Genomic DNA, 20,535 nt, shown 5'->3' with positions numbered 1-20,535 from the left:
AAATTGGAGTGACAGTGCTGAAAAGCTCATTCCTATCCAAAGGGGATTTACACTGAGATCAGGCCATCCTTCTATTCACTTACTGCTGCCAGGCAGGACTGAGTTCTAAAGACCCACAGCTGACCCTCCTCCCAGCAGTGGCAGACACAAGCCAGCACAAAGCAGACCTCCCAAAAGGGAGCTGAAAAAAGTCTTCCTGAATACAGAGAATCAGAGTGAATTGGAAACTATTTTCCTTACAGAATTGTTCCATAACTTTTCACGGTTCCTTTTCCTCCTTGGACAGGTCTCCACACTTGACAGCAGCAGATGTCCAACAGCAGCAGCTCCATCAGCCAGTTCCTCCTCCTGCCCCTTGCAGACACACGGGAGCTGCAGCTCCTGCACTTCTGGCTCTTCCTGGGCATCTACCTGGCTGCTCTCCTGGGCAATGGCCTCCTCATCATCACCATAGCCTGTGACCACCACCTCCACACCCCCATGTACTTCTTCCTCCTCAACCTCTCTGTTATTGACGTTGCCTACATCTCCACCACTGTTCCCAAATCCATGGCCAATTCCTTGTGGGACACCAGGGCCTTTTCCTACACAGGATGTCTGGCTCAACAACTTTTCTTTTCCTTTTTGCTCTCCACAGAGCTCTGTCTTCTCACTGTCATGGCCTATGACCGCTACGTTGCCATCTGCCACCCCCTGCACTATGGGACCCTCCTGGGCAGCAGAGCTTGTGTCCACATGGCAGCAGCTGCCTGGGCCAGTGGGTTTCTCAGTTCTGTGCTGCACACAGCCAATACATTTTCCCTCCCCCTCTGCAAGGGCAATGCTCTTTACCAGTTCTTCTGTGAAGTCCCCGAGATCCTCAAGCTCTCCTGCTCAGATGCCTACCTCAGGGAAACTGGAGTCCTTGTGGTCAGTGCCTGTTTAGGTTTTGGGTGTTTTGTATTCATTGTGGTGTCCTATGTGCAGATCTTCAGGGCTGTGCTGAGGATCCCCTCGCAGCAGGGACAGCACAAAGCCTTTTCCACCTGCCTCCCTCACCTGGCTGTGGTCTCTCTGTTTGTCAGCACTGCTTTGTTTGCCTACCTGAAGCCCCCCTCCATCTCTTCCTTATTTCTGGACCTGGTAGTGTCATTTCTTTACTCAGTGGTACCACCAGTAGTTAACCCCCTCATCTACAGCATGAGGAACCAGGAGCTCAAGGAGGCCGTGTGGAAACTGATGACTGGATGTTTCTAAGCAGCAACAAACTGCTCATCTGTTTCTGCTGTCACTGCCCATGTAACTCACATTAGGACCGATCTCTATTTAGTAGGGTTTTTTCCTTCTATGCTGTCCAAGCTGTAATAACATGGTGCCTGTTCATCCCATTCCTAATGCAGTATCCAGCGGTCTTGTGTGAATCACATCCTGTGTAATGAGGAGCTGTGCTGCCTTTGCATCATGTTTACCTTGAAACATGCACATTTTTTGTTTTACTATGTTTCTCTTGGCATTTATAAAAAATTTACAAGAACATTTTCATCACCTGAATCAGTCAACTATTTGTCAGAATTGGCAAACCTTTCCCACCATGATGGAACAGGAATTTACTGGAACTTTACCATAGAATCATAGAATCTCTCTCAACCACAGCCTAACCCTGCCCACTCCACCTCTAGACCATGTCTTCAAGCACAATATCTAGATGTTTTTTAAATGCCGCCAGGGATGGTGAGTCCACCACTTCCCTGGGCAGCCTGTTCCAACACTTGATAATGCTTTGAGTAAAGAAATTTTTCCTGATATCTAACCTAAATTTCTCCTGGTGCAGTTTGAAACTATTTCCTCTTATTCTATCTGTGTCTATCTGAGATAAGAAACTGACCCCCACCACCCTACACCCTCCTTGCAGGTGGTTGTAGACAGAGACAAGGTCTCTCCTCAACCTCCCTTTCTTAAGACTTAAAAAGCCCCAGTTCCCTCACTGATGATCGTAGGACTTGTGCTCAAACACTTCTCCAGATTCATTGCCCTTCTCTGGACACACTCCAGCATCTCAACATCCTTCTTGTAGTGAGGGGCAAAAAGCTGGACACGGTATTCAAGGTCCTCACCAGAGCTGAGTATAAGGGAACAATCACTTCCCTACTCCTGCTGGTTACACTATTCTGTATGCTGGTGACACCTCCTTATAGAGGCCAGGATGCCGTTGCCCTTCTTGGTCACCTGGGCACAGTGCTGGCTCATGTTCAGCTGCCTGTCCACTAACACCCCCAGATCTTTGTCCTCCAGGCAGCTCCCCAGCCACTCTGCCCCAGGCCTGTAGCATTGCCTGGGGTTATTGTGACCAAAGTGCATGACTCAGCTCTTGGCTTTGTTGAACCCCATAAAACTGGGCTCTGCCCATCGATCCAGCCTGTCCAGGTCGCTCTGCAGAGCCTTCCTGCCTGCCAGCAGATCAACACTCCCACACAATTGGGTGTCATTTGCAAACTTACTGAGGGTGCACTCGATCCCCTCATCCAGATCATTAATAAAGATGTTAAAGAGGATGGGCCCCAGCACAGTGATGAAGGTTTTACTGAACTCTAGGTAGATCACATCCACAGCCTTCCCCTCATCCACTAAGCAGGTCACCCAGCAATAGAAGGAGATCAGCTTCTTCAAGCACGACATGACTTTCCTGAACCCATGCTGACTGGGACTGATGGCCAGAGTGTCCTGCATGTGCTGCATGATGGTACTCAAGATGATTATTTCCATCCCCTTCCCCAGCACCGAAGTGAGGCTGACAGGCCTGTAGTTCCCTGGGTCCTCCTTCTGTCCCTTCTTGTAGATGGGTGTCACATGTGCCAGTTTCCAGTCAGGCAGAACCACCCTGGTCAGCCAGGACTGCTGGTAAATAAGGGAAAGTGACTTGGGGAGCACTTCCACCAGCTCCCTCAGTGCTTTTGGGTGTGTCCCATCCAAGCCCATCAACTTCTGCAGATATAAGTGGCTGGGCAGGTCAGTAACCAATTCCCCTGGGAATATGGGGGCTTCCAACTACCTCTCGTCCCCATCTTTCCACTCAGGGATCTGGGTATCAGGAGACAAGTGAGGCAAAAAAGTCATTAAGTACATCAGCTCTTTCTTTATCCTCCATCACAGTGGTTCCCCCGAGATCCAATGTGTGGAAGATTCTATTTTTAATACTTTATGGGTTTTAATAGATTCTATTTTTTTAATTCTTTAAGTACAATAACAGAAGAAGGGACAGAGAGAATCTCCCACCTTTATTATAGGTCACTAACAGAAGCTACAAGGGCTGTAAAAGCATCCTGAACTAAAATCTCCCCAGGTAGACCACTAGCAGCCCAGTAACCTTGGGGGTCAGGGTGTTCCTAGTCAAGAGAATGGTCCTAAGAGTGCCTCACGTCATTTTTGGGTTCTACTAGGTTCCCCCTTGGATATTTCTAAACATACAGCAATAGCTCCCAAGTAAATCTATGCAGGCTGAACAATGTCCCTAGGCTGAAACCTCCCCAGGTAGCCCACAAGCAGCCCTGGTAACCTTGGGGCGAAGGGCATTCCTAGCCAAGGGAATGGTCCTGTAACACCAGACATCATGTTCTGGCTCTACCAGCGTCCACATTCAAGAAGTGCAAAACGTCCAGCAGTAACTTGCAAACAAAAGGTTTGAAAGCTGAAATATCTTGTGAGCCAGAAACCTCCCCTGGTAGGTAGAGCAAAAGCAGCCCCAGTAAATTTGGGATTCAGAGCCTTCATAGCTGAGAGAACGGTCCTAAGAGTGTGTGATGTCCTTTCTGGGCTCTACAAGCATCCAACTTTGAAAAATGAAAAAAGTCCAGTAAGAGCCCCAAACAAAAGGTGTGAGGGAGGAAAGAATTTTCTGGCAGGAAATCTCCCCAGGGAGCCTGCAGGCAGCACCAGTAACCTTGGGGCTCAGGCCCCCCTTCATAGGTGAAGGAACAGTCCTAAGATTGCCTGACTCCATTGTCAGGCTCTACAAACATCCACCTGTGTAACTGATAAATGTCCAGTAACAGCTCCCAAAGAAATTGATGTGAGGTATGGAAAAGGTTTTCTGGCTTGAAACCTCCCCAGGTGGTAAACTAGCAGTACAAGAAACCTTGAGGCTCAGGGCATTCCTAGCCAAGGCAACGGTCCTAAGAGTGCCTGATGTCATTTTTCAATCTACCAGCAACAACCTCTAAAACTGCTAAACCTCCAGCAAGAGGTGCCAAAGAAAAGGAGTGAGGGCTTGAAGATATTCCTGGCCTGAAACATCCCCAGCTCTCCCACTAACTGTGCCTGAGGTAGTTTTCCAGCTCTACCAGAAAAAGTTTCAAAAATTCTAACTACCCAGCAAGAGCACCCAAGCACAAGTTGCAAGAGATGAAGGATCTCCCTGGCCTGAAACCTCCCCAGGTTGTGCACTGGGAGCACCAGTAAAGCTGACCCCCTTCACACTCTGCTTGGCCGTAGCAGGCAGCAGAGGAGAGAGATTTCATGGTTATTAAACTGTGTCATGTTGAACTGCTGTTTGTTGTCAGAGAAATCTGTCTGTGCCTGTGAGAACAGATGATGCCAGGAAAAGTGTTGGGAGTCCCAGGAGGCCAGGGAGGGAACTGCTGGGCTTGGGGAAGAGCAAGGTTCTGCATGCAGGTTTGGGTCTAAGGAGACGGCTTTTCCTGCCTGTCCAGATCTCCTTAGGAGAGGGATATCCATCACAGAATGCTGCTGTCACTTCTTCTATCAACTGAGCCATGACAGAAAATACCTGAGACTGGAAAAAGCTCCTCCATGGGAAATCCCTTTGATATCTTCATCATTCAGGACCTAACTGAAATCCAATCAGTTATAGAAGTTTTGAGTTTTTTAAATGAAAGTGAATTGAAGAGCCATGTTTGTAAGGGCTTTCTGAATGTTAATGAGCCCAATGGTGTCTTTTCTTCTGAGTCCAGAGAACTCAGATACCAAGTGGAGAATGATGAAACCTCAGAAGAAGTTCAAGTCAGGAGTAATGCCCAAAGTACCTTGAAGCACTCACAGGCACCACTGGGAGCCACTCCTGACAAAGCCTCCCCATGGGCTCGTGAGAGCAGACAACTGCAGGCCATGAGGACAAACCCAGGCAAAGCACAGGCAGCTCTGATGCTGAGGACACCCTGGCTTGGTCTGATGAAGCAGAAATGCCAAGTGCTGACCCCCAGCCCCTGGGCAGGGAGATCCTGACCCCCACCTGTGCCTAAGGGCTCTTCCTTGGGATGTGGGGAGTGTGACACCAAGGGAAGGACGGGGAAGAGCACATGGTGGCTTCCCCTGGGGTAGATGCAAGAAGGCAACCATGCTCCATGGCCATGAGGACAATGTGTCTTACCTGAGGTCTCTGTGTCAGGGACATCAGCCACAGCTAAGGGGGCAAAGATCTCATTTCTATCAGGCCCTTTCATCCTGGCTGGCACCCTTGGCCATCTGCAACACAGCCCATCCCACACTGCCTCACCCCTGTACCTGGTTCTTTGTAGGCTGCAGGGATGCAACACGCTTTCCCACCTCATTGTCACCTAACAATGTCCCTGCCTGTACTGCTGTCCTCTTTGTGTCCTCGCCAGCTGTTCCCACAAGCACAAAGCCACCAGCTCATCCACACTTCCTCCCAGTGACTGCTTGCACCACAGCACTATCCTCAGAATGACATTTCCTTATCCTCATGTCCACCCTGGCCTTCAGAGCCGTCAGTTCACATGGACTTCCTTTCTTATGTTCTTTTCCCATAGCACACAGAGGGCTTCCCGCAGCCTCCCCTTCCCTAGGCCAAAGAAGCAAAGGTCTCTTGGCAGACCACATACGTGTTCCTCCACATTCCCCCAGACTGGGAAGCCCCACACTGGGACTGACTGCTCCAGAGGTGGCATCACCAGTGCTGAGTCCAGATGGACCAGAAGGGCCCTTGTCTGTGCAGCCACACTCCTCCCAGTGCAGCCCAATGTGCTCATGGCCAGATTCCTGTTCAGCACCTCTGACTGCTATGGCAGCCCCTGCAATGCCCAAATTCTTCTCCTTGTGGCCGGTTCTCCACCCGTCACGTCTGAGCTGCCTTGATGTGGGGGTGTTGTGCTGGAACCTATTCTCATGGTTTCACCCCAGCCCAGAGCCGAGCACCACACAGCCGCTCTCTCTCTAAGAGGGGGTGTGTGTGGGGGGGAATTGGGGTTGGGGGGAAAGGAAGGGAAAAGGAAACCAAAGAAACCCTAAGCCTCATGGGCTGGAGTAAGGACAGTTTACTGGGACAGCAGAGAAAGAAACAACAACAACAACAGGACATTGTAGCAAAATACACACAACAGGTGATGCACAATGCAGTTTCTCACTGAACCCCACAGCTCTGGCCGCACAGCTCACAGCCATCCTGAAAGCACGTGTGTCCTGGAGCTGAGATCTCCTGCCCCCACCACACTCCTTTTATGGTGTGATCTGAATGAAATAGGCTTTTTTGGGCAGTTGGGGTCACCTGTCTTGGCTGTGTCCCCTTCCAGCTCCCAGGGTGCTGCCCACCTTCCCGTTACTAGTAGAGAATGAACAACAGAAAAGTCTGATTGCTTGGACACAACTAAAGCCTCCCTGTTATCAGCACTGCTCTCATCCTAACAACCAAATCTGGCACCACATGGGCTGCTAGAAAGAAAATCAACTGTATTCCTCCTGAAACCAGCCCACCTTTGCAGACAACAAGTGCACCACAACAGTGGGCTCATTCCTGTAGTCATGCAGGATGGATAATCCCCTTGGTTAGTTATGGTCAGCTGGGCCTTTTCTGTCCCCTCCCAGGCACTTGTGCACTCCCAGTTGACTCATTTCTGGAGCAGAACTAGAAAAAAGGCCTTGATGTTGTGCAAGCCCTGCTCAGCAATGAACAAACGTATTTATTTAGACTTTATGACTTACAAATCAAAAACACCAGAACTATGGGGGCCACCCACATGAGAATTAATTCCAGCCGCAGAGAAAATACGGGCAGGAGGAGAAGATCTCTTCTGCTTGGAAATCTTCCTGATGTTCCTGTTCATCAAATCCCAGAATTTCTCAAGGTCTCTCTGAAGGGAATCTCCATTTCACTAATGGTTCACATGTGCTTGCAGATGGCTCTCTAACTTAAGGTGCTTTTAACAAAATGCCAGCAATAGGTGCTAAAGAACCTGGGACTCTACTGCCGGACATCCAGCATGTTCGAGAGTGGATGATGGTAGAGCCTGAAAATGGCATTTTTAGGACTGTTCCTGTGGCTAGGAATGCCCTGAGCCCAAGGTTCATGGGGCTGTTAGTGGGCTACCTGGGGAGCTTTCAGGCCAGAAAACTTTTTCCACCCTTGCACCTTTTCATAGAATCACAGAATCTTAGGGTTGGAAGGGACCTCAAGAGATCATCGGGTCTAACCCCCCTGCCAAAGCAGGCTCCCTATCTCACATTACACAGATAGGCATCCAGACGAGACTTGAATATCTCCAGAGAAGGAGACTCCACCACCTCCCTGGGCAGCCTGTCCCATGGCAGAGGGGCAGTGAAAATGTATTGGCTGTGTGCAGAACAGCACTGAGAAACCCATTGCCCCAGGCAGCTGCTGCTATGAGGACACAAGCTCTGCTGCCCAGGAGGGTCCCGTAGTGCAGGGGGTGGCAGATGGCAATGTAGCGGTCATAGGCCATGACAGTGAGGATATAGTACTCTGTGGAGAGCAAAAATAAAAAGAAGAAGAGTTGAGCCACACATCTTGTGTAGGAAATGGCCCTGGTGTCCCACAAGGAATTGGCCATGGATTTGGGAACAGTGGTGGAGATGCAGCCAAGGTCAGTAACAGCGAGGTTGAGGAGGAAGAAGTACATGGGGGTGTGGAGGTGGTGGTCACAGGCTATGGTGATGATGATGAGGCCATTGCCCAGGAGAGCAGCCAGGTAGATGCCCAGGAAGAGCCAGAAGTGCAGGAGCTGCAGCTCCCGTGTGTCTGCAAAAGGCAGGAGGAGGAACTGGCTGATGGAGCTGCTGCTGTTGGACATCTGCTGCTGTCAAGTGTGGAGACCTGTCCAAGGAGGAAAAAGAACAGTGAGAAGTTAGGGAACTCTTCCTTGAGGAATACTTCTTCCAATTCACACTGATTCTCTGTATTCAGGAAGACTTTTTTCAGCTCCCTTTTGGGAGGTCTGCTTTGTTCTGGCATGAGCGTGCCAACGCTGGGAGGAGGGTTGGCTGTGGGCTCTCAAGAACTCAGTCCTGCCTGGCAGCACTCAGTAAATAGAAGGATGGTGTGATCTCAGACTAAATACCCTGTGGATAGGAATGAGCTTTTCAGCACTGTTACTCCAGTTTCACCCGAGGGCAGAGCAGAGCTTTGGAGCTTTGATTTTCTCCTGACTGAGAGCTGAGGAATCCAGTCTCACAGGGCAGAGCTCCAAAGCCCTCCTGCGGTCTCATCCTACCCAAGGAGGATCTCAGCTCTCTGCTCCCAGACAGGGACACACAGGGCTCAGTGCAGCTGCCCACACACTGGTGAACCTCAGTCCTACAGATGGGGATCATGAAGTGAGGTTCAGGTCAGTGCCAGACCCACCAATGGACTTGCCCACAGTCCCAGGTAATGGTGGGACAAATACAGCAAATACAGGAAGGGAAACAGAAAGAAATGCTCCAGCCCAGGCTGGAAAGACAGGGACAGACAGACAGGCACTCAGGGGTTTCTCCTCAATGCAGGCTGAGCTTCCAAAGAGAAGACTCATTCTTAAATCCTTCAACTCTTTTTGAAATGTCTGTGCTGGGTGGCAGGTACCAGGGGTTCTCTCTGGGAAAGTTTTAGCACTGCAGGGGATGTCAGGGAGGTCCCAAATCCCCACTACCAGGGCATTTCTGGGAGCAGCTCCTTCTCCCTCCCTGACAATGTCTCTGCTGCCTGGAGCTGTCCCTGCAGCTGCTTCTCTCTGCCCATGTCAACTCCCACGCTTTGCTCACAGACCTCATCCAACCTGCCCTGTGCTCAGCTCTGCTCTGCAGACCCCTCCTGGCATCAGGGCACTGCCCCAGGGAACCTCCGTGTGTGCAGGGCTCAGGAGATGTTCTGACAAGTCCTAATGACAAATGAGTTTGCACTGCCTGCTGCAAAGGTATCAAGAAAAGTTCATCTCCCACTTCCCATACAGCCCTCAAGATCTGAATATTCAAAGCAAATTCTCTACCTGGAGTGGAAAATGCATCCCTGGTTTTCTTGAAAAGACCCTGGGAAGTTTCCCGGGATCAGCTGGAGCTGGAAGCAAACTTGTCCTACCCAACATGCTGATAGCAGAAGGACCCTACACTGTCCTTCCATGGGTCACACTTGCCACCCACAGCTTCTTTCTGCAGCGATGCTGCTGGAAGCCCAGCAGGCAGGCTGAGTGCTGACCCTGGCAGCAGCAGAGTCCCCGCCCCCAGCACACAGACCCGGGAGTGCAGGGACCCTGCTCACAAGGACAGCCCTGGACAACCCTGCTTGTACTCACTGCTTCACAGCTCTGCCACCATGCCCAGGAGAAGACAGCTGTCCTGCCCTGTCCCTCTGATGGGGCACAAGGGCATCCCTTCCAGGCAGTACCTTCTGGTCCTATAGAGAATCTGTCCTCCTGACAGACCCCACACACTGTCCCATGTCCCAGCTTTAGGAGATCCCTCCAGGAATGGAACCTGCATTTCCCTGTACCCACAGACATACCAGGCAGAGTTCTGTGGAGATTTCTCCTCCAGTGAGCTCTCAGCATCCATCAGCTCTCTCAGGCTCACAGGTCTCCCCTCGGTGCCTACAGGCAGTGTCCCCAGCCCTGTGTGCTTGGCAGAGGAGCTGCTCCTGGGCAGAGCTGTCTCTCTGCAGTGCTGCCAGGTTGCCATGAGCTCCCTCCATCCCAGGAGCCTGTCCCAGCTCAGCGGGAGAAGACCAGTTCTTCTAGGTTTCCTCCTAGGGCCTCAGGCCTCATGGGGATCCTTCTGTGATCTCATCTCTGATGTTTCCTCCCTCAGCTGGGGAGAAATCCTTCTGTCCATCAGAGTCTTTTCTCCTGATGAAACCAGAGCTGGGCAGGAGAATTAACTTTTTTTTTTCTCCACATGAGACAGGACCCCCAGGCCTGGGACAGGGAGGGGACTCTTTTCCCCTGTGAAAGGAAGGGGTTTAGGTGAGCAGTTGGGCATTTCTCAGGGTTTCCCAAGAACAAAATCAGGAAAAACAAATCTACAAAGCTCTGCTCTGCAGTTGGGGGAAGTGGAAACCACAATCCAGACAAGATCCTAGAGATCAAAAAAGATAGACCTGCTGCTGCAAGGACAAACTGACCCCTGGAGAGCTCCCATCAGAGCCCCTGACAGCCAATGGTACCCTCAGCCAGCAGGAAATGCACCTCCCAAAAAGGACCATTCCAATGTCTAATAGAACAGGGAGAAGCAGTCCTTGGGCTGGCAATGAGAACGTTTTGCTGAGTGAAGAGTGCCCCTAGTTCTCACTGCCTTGTTCTTCATGCAAAGAGGCAGAAAATGTCCCAGGCAGCTTCATTCCCCACTTCCTCCTCCTGCCCTTGGCAGACACAGGGGAGCTGCAGCGGGTTTCTCCATGCTGTGCTGCTCACAACCAACACATTTTCCCTCCCCCTCTGCAAGGGCAATGCTGTTGACCAGTTCTTCTGTGAAATCCCACAGATCCTCAGCCTCACATGCTCAGATGCCTACCCCAGGGAGATTGGGCTTCTTGTATTCAGTACCTGTTTAGTTTTGGGTGTTTTGTGAGATACCTGAGGAGGTTTAAGGCCAGGAATATCTTTTGACCCTTGCCCCTTTTGTTTGGGAGCTATTGCTGGATGTTTAGCATAGTTGAATTTCGATGCTTGTACAGCCTCCCTTGGAAGCTCTTAGCCCCAAAATTCATGATCCTTTTTTCAGTCTACATGGGGAGGTTTTAGGCCAGGAACTTCTTTCCTCCCTTGCACATTTTGTTTTGGAACTAGTAGTGCAGTTTAGCAGTTTCAAGGTGGAGGACTGTAGAGTCATGCAATGACATCAGGCACTATTTGGGTTGTTCCATTGGCTAGGAATGTTCTGAGTCTTAAGGTGCTGCTAGTAGGTTACCCAGGGAGGTTTCATCCAGGAACCTCTTTAGGCTGTCACCCCTTTTCTTTGGGAGCTATTGCTGCGTGTTTACCAGTTTCCAAGTTGGAGACTTGTATAACCTGTAGATGATGTCAGACATTGTTAGGACTGTTCCCTTGGAATGGAAAAACCCGAGCTTCAAGGTTACTGGTGCTGGTACTGCACTACCTGGGGAGGTTTCAGGCCAGGAACATCTTTTAGTTCTCACACCTTTTTTTTGGGTGCTATTGCTGGATGTTTAGCAGGGTTGAAGTAGAACACAGGTAGAGTCAGAAAGTGATGTCAGGCACTCTAAAGACTGTTCCCTTAAAAGGAGTGCTCTGAGCCCCATAGATATTGGGCCTGGAAGTGTGCTGCTATGGGAGGTATGAGGTCAGGAATGCTTTTCAGCCTTCACACCTTTAGTTTGGGAGCTGTTGCTGGGCGTTTATCAGTTTTGACAGTGGGTGCTGGTAGAGCTGGATAATGAGGCAAGGAAATGTTACGACTGTTCCCTTGGCTAGGAAAGCCCTGAGCCCCAAGGTTACAGGTTCTCAGAGTGTGCAACCTGGGGAGGTTTCAGGCCAGTAGGATCCTTCATCCCTCAACACTTTTGTTTGGGTGCTATTGATGGGTATTTAGCATTTTTGAATCTTGATGCTGTTAAGAGCCGGAAAATGATGTCAGGCAGTGTTAGGACCACCCCATTGGATAGGAAAGCCTTGCACCCCAAGGTTACTGGTTCTTCTAGGACACCACCTGGGGAGGTTTAATGCCACAAAACTTTTTCAGCCCCTGCACCTTTACCTTGCCACCTATTGCTCTACATTTAACAGTTTTGAGGTGGAAACTGGTAGAGCCTGAAAATTACATCAGGCACACTTAAGGCCTCTCCCTTGGCTATGAAAGCCCTGAGCCCCAAGGTCAGTGGGCCTGTTTGTATTCTACATGGGGAGGTTTCAGGCCAGGAATTTCTTTCAACCCTTGCACCTTTTGTTTTGGAACTATTCATGCAGTTCAGCAGTTTCAAAGGTGGAGGACTGCAGAGCCGTGCGATGACGTCAGGCACTATTAGGGTTGTTCCATTGGCTGGGAATGGGATGAGATGATTAGAAGCTACTCATGCTGCCAGTGGGTTATCTGGGGAGATTTCAGGTCAGGATCGTCTTTGGCCATCAATCCTTTTTGTTTGGCAGCTCTTGCTGGACTTTGAGAAGTTTCAAAGTTGGACGCTGGGAGAGCCTGAAAATGATGTCAGGCACTGTTAGGACATTACCTTGGTAAGGAGAAAGCTGAGCCCCAAGATTGCTGGGGCTGCTAGAGGTCTAACAAGGGAGATTTCAAGCCAGGAACCTCTTTCAGCCCTCATCCCTTTTCTTTAGGAACTATTGCTGGACATTTAGAAGTTTCAAATCTGGATGCTGGTGGAGCCTGAAAACAACATCAGGCACTGTTAGGACCATTCTCCCTGCTTGGAACGCCCTGATCCTAACGGTTGCTGGGGCTGCTAGTCGACACCTGGAGCAGGTTTCAGGGCAGTAACATCTTTAAGCTCTCGCACTGTTGTTTGGGAGCTGTTGCTGGATGATTAGAGGTTTTGAAGATGGACAGAGGTAGAGCCTGAAAATGATGTCAGGCACTGTTAGGATATTCCCCTTGACTCTGAAAGCCCTGAGCTCAAGCGTTAATGGGGCTGCTAGTGTCCCACCTGAGTAGGTTTCAAGACAGGAATGTTTTCAGCCTTTGCATGCTTGGTTTAGATTTATTACTGGACATTTTATTTTCTAGTAATTATAAATTATAAGTTAACGAATAATAAATTAATTCTAAATTACAGTTTCAAATTTGGATGCTTTTGAATCAGGAATATTATCTCTGGTACAGTTTGGACCAGTTCCTTGGAAGAAATGCCCTTAGACCATTGGTATACAGGAGCATCATATGGGATACCTGTAGAGGTTTCAGGCCAGGAATATCTTCAAGTCCTCACTTCTTTTGTTTGACGCCTATTGCTGGAGGTTTAGCAGTTTCAAACTTGGTTACTGAAAGATCAAAAATGACGTCAGGCACTCTTAGGACAGTTGCCTTGGCAAGGAATGCCCTGAACCTCAAGGTTTGTTGCACTGCTATTCTACTACCTGGGGAGGTTTCAGGCCAGAAACATCTTTCAGCCCTCACACCTTTTGTTTGGGGGCTCTAACTGGACGTTTGGCATTTTTGAAGTTGGGTACTTGTAGAGCCCAAAAGTGATGCCAGGCACTCTGCAGACCATTCCCTCAGCTTTGGAAGCTCTGAGCCCCGAAGTTACTGGGGCTGCTCCCCCTGCCAGGGGACATTTAGGACTCCCAAATTATTTCAGCTCTGAAACCTTTTGTTTGGGAGCTATTGCTGGATGGTTAATGTTTTGAATGTGGATGCTGGTAGAGCCAGAAAATGGTCTGCTATTATAGGACCATTCCCTTGGCTAAGAATGTCCTTTCCCCCAAGGTTCCTGGGGGTCTGTGTGGGCTACCTGGGGAGGTTTCAGCCCAGGAACATCTTTCAGCCTTCACAGATTTATTTGGGAGCTATTGATATATGATTAGAATTTTCAAAGGAGGACAGTAGAAAAGACACAAAATGGCATCAGGCACTCAGCACAGTTTCCTTGGCTAGGAAAGCCTTGAGCCCCATGGTTACTAGGGCTGCTAATGGGCTACCTTGGGAGGATTCTGGCCAGGAAGCTTTTTCAGCCCTTGCACGTTTTGTTTGCGACCTACATTAAAGGTGGGAGATTCTCCCTGGCCCTCCTTTGGTTATTAATGTGTTTACAGAATACATTACTATTATATGGGACAGAGAGAATCTCCCACCTTTATTGGAACAACGGTGATGGATGATGAAGAAAAGGCTGAGGAACTTAGTGCCTTTTTTGCCTCAGTCTTTAGTAATAAGACCAGTTGTTTCCTGATCCCCAGACCCCGGCGTGGAAAGATGGGGCCAGGAAGTAAGACCCCGCTTAGGTCTGCAAAGGTCAATGGATCTGGATGGGACACACCCGAGGGCACTGAGGGAGCTGGCTGAAGTGCTCCCCAAGCCACTTTCCCTTATTTACCAGCAGTCCTGGCTGACCAGGGTGGTTCTGCCTGACTGGAAACTGGCACATGTGACACCCATCTACAAGGAGGGACTGAAGGAGGACCCAGGGAACTACAGGCCTGTCAGCCTGACCTCAGTGCTGCGGAAGGGGATGGAACTAATGATCTTGAGTACCATCATGCAGCACATGCAGCACACTCAGGTGATCAGACCCGGTTAGCATGGGTTTAGAATGTGCTTGAGGAAGCTGATCTCCTTCTATGACAAGATGACCTGCTTAGTGGCTGTGGATGTGATCTACCTGGACTTCAGTAAATCCTTCATCACTGTCTCCCAAGACATCCTGCTGGAGTAATTAGCATCTAATGGATTCGATGGGTATACTCTGTGCTGGGTTAGAAACTGGCTGAAGGCCGGGCCCAAACAGTTGTGGTGAACAGAGTTGAGATGAGAGGAAATGGTTTCAAATTGCTCCAGGGGAGATTTATTTCTCATATCAGGAAGAATTTCTTTACTGGAAGGGTTAGTCAAGTATTAGAACAGGCTGCCCAGGGAAGGGGTGCAGTCACCATCCCTGTTGGTATTTCAAAAGGCGTGGGCCTTGTTCCTTCTGGTTTGTCTAAGCTGTAATACCATGGGCCACAGTCATCCCATTCCTCTTGCAGTATCTCCAGGCCTTGTGTGACCCTGACACTACAGAATGACGAGCTGTGCTCTCTTTGCATCCTGTCTGTCTGCAAACAGCCAAAAGTTTTCCTTTTTTTTTTTTTAATTTTCTTTTTATAAACACTTTACAAGCATCTTCATCAGCTGAATCACTTGACTCCTTGAATCACTTCACAACTTGGGAATTGCCAGGAAGTGTCATACTCACCTTCCCCTGAACCTGCATTACCCCCAGTTTTTCTCTTCATCACCCTCATCACTAAGGTGTCTCCACCTCTCCTGGTGATACGGCCATGCCCAAGGACACCTTCTCCAGACTACCCTGATGTGTGCACTTCACTTTGCTCAAAGGTTTCCACCTCCACTTGCTCTTTGGTCATTCAGATGCTGATGAACTTTGAGCTTCAGAGAGCTGGAAAACATCTCATCTTCCAGAAGTCTAATGAACTGTTCTGTCAGAGGTTCTGTGTGTTGATTAGTGACCTTTCTATGTATCCGAAACTGTTCTGGGAGAGAATCTCCTCTGAGAACTGACCCCCTTCACATGCTGCTTGGCCGCAGCAGGCAGCTGAGGAGAGAGATTTCATGGTTATTATACTGGATCATGTTGAACTGCTGTTTGTTGTCAGAGAAATCTGCCTGTGTCTGTGAACATAGATGATGTGAGGAAAAGTGTTGGGAGTCCCAGGAGGCCAGTGAGGGAACTGCTGGTCTTAGGGATGAGCAAGGTTCTCCAGACAGGGTTGGATCTCAAGGGACTGCTTTCCCATCCTGTCCAGAACCCTCTACGAGATCTCTGGACAGACATCCCTTGTAGAATGCTGCTAAAACATCTTCCATGGACTGAAAAATGACTGAAACAATTTTTTTTTCTATGAAAAAATCCTCCATTGTGAAATTACTGTGATTGTTTCATCACCCAATTAAAACCTCTCCAATTACTTATACAAGTCTTAATTTTTGAAAGAAAATTACATGAAGAGCCATGCTTGTAAGGGCTTTCTGGATGTTAATGAGCCCCATGGTGTCTCTGGTGAGTCAACAGAACTCAGATACCAAGAGGACACTGAAGAAACTTCTCCAGAAGTTCAAGTCAGGAGTAATGCCCAAAGTACCTTGAAGCACTAACAGGCCCCACTGGGAGCCATTCCTGATAAAGCCTCCCCAGGGGCTCGTTAGAGAAGAGAACTGGAGGCCATGAGGACAAACACAGGCACAGCACAGGCAGCTCTGATGCTGAGGACACCCTGGCTTGGTCTGATGAAGCAGAAATGCCAAGTGCTGACCCCCAGCCCCTGGGCAGGGAGATCCTGACCCTCACCTGTGTCTCAGGGCTCTTCCTTGGGATGTGGGGAGTGTGACACCAAAGGAAGGACAGGGGAAGGACACATGGTGGCCTCCCCTGGGGTGGGTGCAAGGAGTCAGCCATGCTCCATGGCCATGAGGACAATGTGTCTTTCCTGAGGCCTCTGTGGCAGGGACATCAGCCACAGCCAAGGGGGCAAAGACCTATCAGGCACTTGTAGCCTGAATGGCACCCTTGGCCATCTGCACCACAGCCCGTGCCACACTGCCTCACACCTCTGCATGTTTCCTTTAGGCTGCAGGGACGCAACACGCTTTCCAACCTCATTCCCACCCCATGATGGCCCTGTCTGCACTGCTGTCTCACACACCTCACCAGCCTTTCCCACAAACACAAAGCCACCAGCTCATCCACTCTTCCTCCCAGTGACTTCTTGCATCACAGCACTATCCTCAAAATGATGTGTTTGCCTGCCTTCTGCACCTGGTAATGGCATTTCTTTACCCAGAGTTTCCACCAGCTGTCAACCCCTTTCATCTACAGCATGAGGAACCAGGAGCTCAAGGATGCCATGTGGAAACTGAGGACTGGATATTTCTAAGCAGCAATATACTGCTCATCCTTTTCTGCACAGAGCTGGCCATGTAACTCCCGTGAGGACCCGTGTGTATTTAGTAGCTTTGTGAGTTGTTGGGTTTTTCCTCCTGGTTTGTCATCCTTTCCTAATGCAGCATCTCTTGGTCGTGTGTGACCCAGACACTTTGCAATGACCTGCTATAGAAACATCAAGGGACCCTCGATACCGACTGAGGTTGTCATAGACCTTACTTCCCAAACTGTTCCCACTTTGGTCTGGACAGAACAACAACAAAAAGAAGAGGTGTATATAACCTACATAACATGTTCTGCTCCAAATATTTGGTCATTTTCAATAAGCATGGTGGCCACCAATCCAGTAATGACCTTTTAAAGCCAAATGTTCCGTTCCCTTTGAGTCTTAAATCAGAACTACATGGAGATTCAAAATAAATGCTGTTTTTTAAAGCCAAAGGATGATTAATTCAATTATTTGATTTTATGCTATTAATCCAAAGGTTGCATCTTTTTGCTCCTACCCGATTGCTATAGTTACACTGAATGGCAACTTCCTGGTTGGTTACACCAACCAGGTTCTGCCACAAGCCAAAGGGTTGGATTCCCTCAATATCCCAATTCCCATAAGATTCCTATTAGACCTAAAGCTATAAAATCATTTCTTATGACCAATTTCATTGACCCATGCCCAATTTAGCCATGGAGGGATGAGTTTTGCTCATCAGTGGTGTTGCTCAACATGCACCATAACATGTCACCTTTGACAGGAAAAGAGCGATTATAAGTTGTACAATTAATGGGTCGACACCCAGGGAAGATACAAGGATTTCCACACCTGAAGGTCCAATCACACACACTACGACCCACAAAACCTCCATTGTTGTCATTCCGATTCAGACAATATTCCCCCTTTTCTGGAACTGGGGTTTTCCATGGATTTGTTTCCTCATTCCAATAGAATGAATCTTTGCCAATGGTTATGTCACTTAGATCACTCAGGAGCCATTTTGGGGATATTGTTTCAACGCCCATGGCCAGTCTTCAAATCCTGAAGGGCTCCCATATCCCCAACCATTTGTCATCTTAAAAGCATTGGGAACCTGCTGGCCTAAAGTTATAAATCCATTTTGCCACCCCAGGCTGAAGAGGGGGGCACAAAGTTTCCCCAGATATTAAAGGTGGTGAGAATGGTCGACCAAAACAGTGTTTGTGATAGTCTGCTAAACGTCCTATAAATATTAACAAAGCAGTTATTAACTAAACTATACAGACAATTAACAGCTTCATCTATTCCTTCAAGCAGGTGTCAGAGATTCCATCTGGAAAAGAAAAGAGAGAAAACCCAGACTCAGTTTGTATTAAGGAACTGGTCGTAGATTGTTATTAGAAGGATGGAATAATCCACCTTGTATTGACTTTGTGTTCCTTCCCATGGGCATCTCTTGCTTTCCAAGCGTATTTGTTGAGGGGCTCAACCAGTACGAGGGGAACGGTCCCAATGGTCGGCATTTCTACCAAGACTGGCAGACCAGGAGAGAAAATGGCTTTTCTGGGGTGCTGGGAGTGTGGGGTTTGGGGATTAAGTTTGGGGTTTGGGACAAAAGGCATTGAGTCGGGACATCCAATTATTCCCCAGCAATCATTGACTTGGGGAACTGTATCCCAGAGTCGTTCTGCCCAGTGTGGCTTGTGAGCTTTTACAAACCCTTTCAAAAGCCCATTAGTTCCCCCCACTATCCCATTAGCTTGGGGGTAACACGGGGGGTGAAATCCCCACCTGACTCCTCCTTCCTTGGCCCAGTCCTGCCCCTTGGCAGCAGTGAAATGACTGCCCTGGTCTGACTGAGCAGACTGGGGGTTGGCAGAAAGCGAAACCAATTGGTCAGGGCCCGCCCTGGATGTTTTCCTGCTGCTCCTGGAAATGCCTGGGCTGGGACTAGGCCAGGAATGATTTCCACTCCCACTAATACTCTTGTTTCCCCTCCGCCTTCCCAAGGGCTCCAATAGAGTCGATTTGCCAGGCCTCCCAAAGGGTCTTTTTCTCTCTCAGCTGGAGGGGGGTCTCTTCCATGGGGTGCCGCTCTCACCGCAGGCAGCATTGTTCACAGGCCCAGAGCCAGGTGGGGCAAGCTTCCCAGTGACAGGCCACCCCCTGGCATGTGCCTCCCTGTGGGAATCCTTGGATCCTGCCTGGCCACGTTTCACATGCAGCCATTCCAGGAGCCTGTCCCAATGTCCTCTGAGCTGGTCCTCTTGCTGCAGAGGGGCAATGCTGGCCAGTTCCTCTGAGCTGAGGGAGCTGGGCCTCGTTAGCTTGGAGAAGAGGAGACTGAGGGGTGGCCTTATTCAGGTCAATGGGTAAAAGCAGGAGCAGAGGAAGTTCCATGTGAATGTCAGGAGAAACTCTTTCACTGTGAGGGTGCCAGAGCCCTGGGACAGACTGCCCAGAGAGGTTGTGGAGTCTCCTCCTCTGGAGACATTCACACCCACCTGGATGTGTTCCTGTGTGGTTTAGTCCAGGTGATCCTGCTCTGGCAGGGGGGTTGGACTAGACGACCTTTTGAGGTCCCTTCCAACTCCTAACGTTCTGTGATTCCTTGACCTTGGATCTCCCTGCACATCTCTTGGAGCACCTCTGGCCCCTCAGGTTTCACTGGGTATTGGTGTTTGAACACCTCCTTCTTGGCCTTCCCCCCCATTAATTCCCATGAGAGCTGGGACCAGCAGCTCCCAGGAAGCAGGTGCCTCTTTTGTGCCCACTGGAACTATGGCAAGAGGAATCCCAGGTTCCATTGGTTTGAGGCAGCCATGTGCTCAAAAATGCTGCATCCCCTTTCAGCCCCAGGGCTGCAAAGCAAGGATGAGGTGCCTCTAGTCACTTGTCATACTTTTTACACTCTCCAAGTGGAAAGAGTTCCCTTCCTGTCTCTGTCTGGAGTTCCTGCCTCATGTGGAGACAAGAAAAAGTGATTCTTCTGCCCAGCTCGTGTTCGATGAGGAGAAAGGACTTTGCTGGACAGAAGGATTTCTCCCCAGACTGGAGAGCAGATGGCAGGGAGGACTTCAGTGTCTTTCCAAGTTGGTTCCCTGGAGCTTCAGGAATACCTCAGAGGAGCCGAGGGGTACATGACACCTTCACTTGCTCCTCTGCTGTAGCTGGGCTGGACTCCTGGGACAGTGGGAGCTGATGAAACATTACAGCAATGATGAGGGACAGCTCTGCCACAGAGTAGCTCCTCTGCCAAGCACACAGGGCTGGGGACACTGCCTGTAGGCATCAAGGGGAGACCTGAGAGAGTGAGAGTGCTGCCAGATGCTGAGAGCTCATTGTAGGAGAAATATCCTCAGCACTCTACCTGTGAGTATGTCCATGGTATGTCTGTGGGTGCAGGGCAATGCAGGTTCTGTTCCTGGAGGGATCTCCTAAAGCTGGGACATGGGACAGTGTGTGGGGTCTGTCAGGAGGACAGGTTCTCTATAGGACAAGAAGGCGCTGCCTGGAAGGGATGCCCTTCTGCCCCATCAGAGGGACAGGGCAGGACAGCTGTCTTCTCCTGGGCATGGTTGCAGAGGGGTGCCCAGGGCTGTCCTTGTGAGCAGGGTCCTTGTGACCCAGGGTCTGTGTGCTGGGGCAGGGACTCTGCTGTTGCCAGGGTCAGCACTCAGCCTGCCTGCTGGGCTTTCCACAGGGATATAGACAGCAGCTCTGGGTTGAAGCAGTGACCCAGGGAAGGGCAACGTAAGGTCCTTCTGCTGTAAGAAAGTGCTGCCTG

The 20,535-nt window shown here is 49.7% G+C and overlaps 1 protein-coding gene across 1 annotated transcript; it reads left to right on the top strand.

The window, feature by feature from the left end:
- Positions 1-309: 309 nt before the first annotated feature.
- On the top strand, positions 310-1,236 carry LOC311202533 (olfactory receptor 14A16-like; the record flags this gene model as incomplete). Its single annotated transcript, XM_084277116.1, has 1 exon — positions 310-1,236. One exon carries the CDS (start codon positions 310-312, stop codon positions 1,234-1,236), a length of 927 nt encoding a protein of 308 aa, XP_084133242.1.
- Between the last annotated feature and the right edge of the window lie 19,299 nt (positions 1,237-20,535).

This window comes from Gallinula chloropus, assembly GCF_964237585.1.
Source record: "Gallinula chloropus genome assembly, chromosome: 30".
Classification (NCBI taxonomy): Eukaryota; Metazoa; Chordata; class Aves; order Gruiformes; family Rallidae; genus Gallinula; species Gallinula chloropus.
The sequence above is the reverse complement of the archived record's forward strand: the minus strand, read 5'-3'. Positions and strand labels throughout refer to the sequence as shown.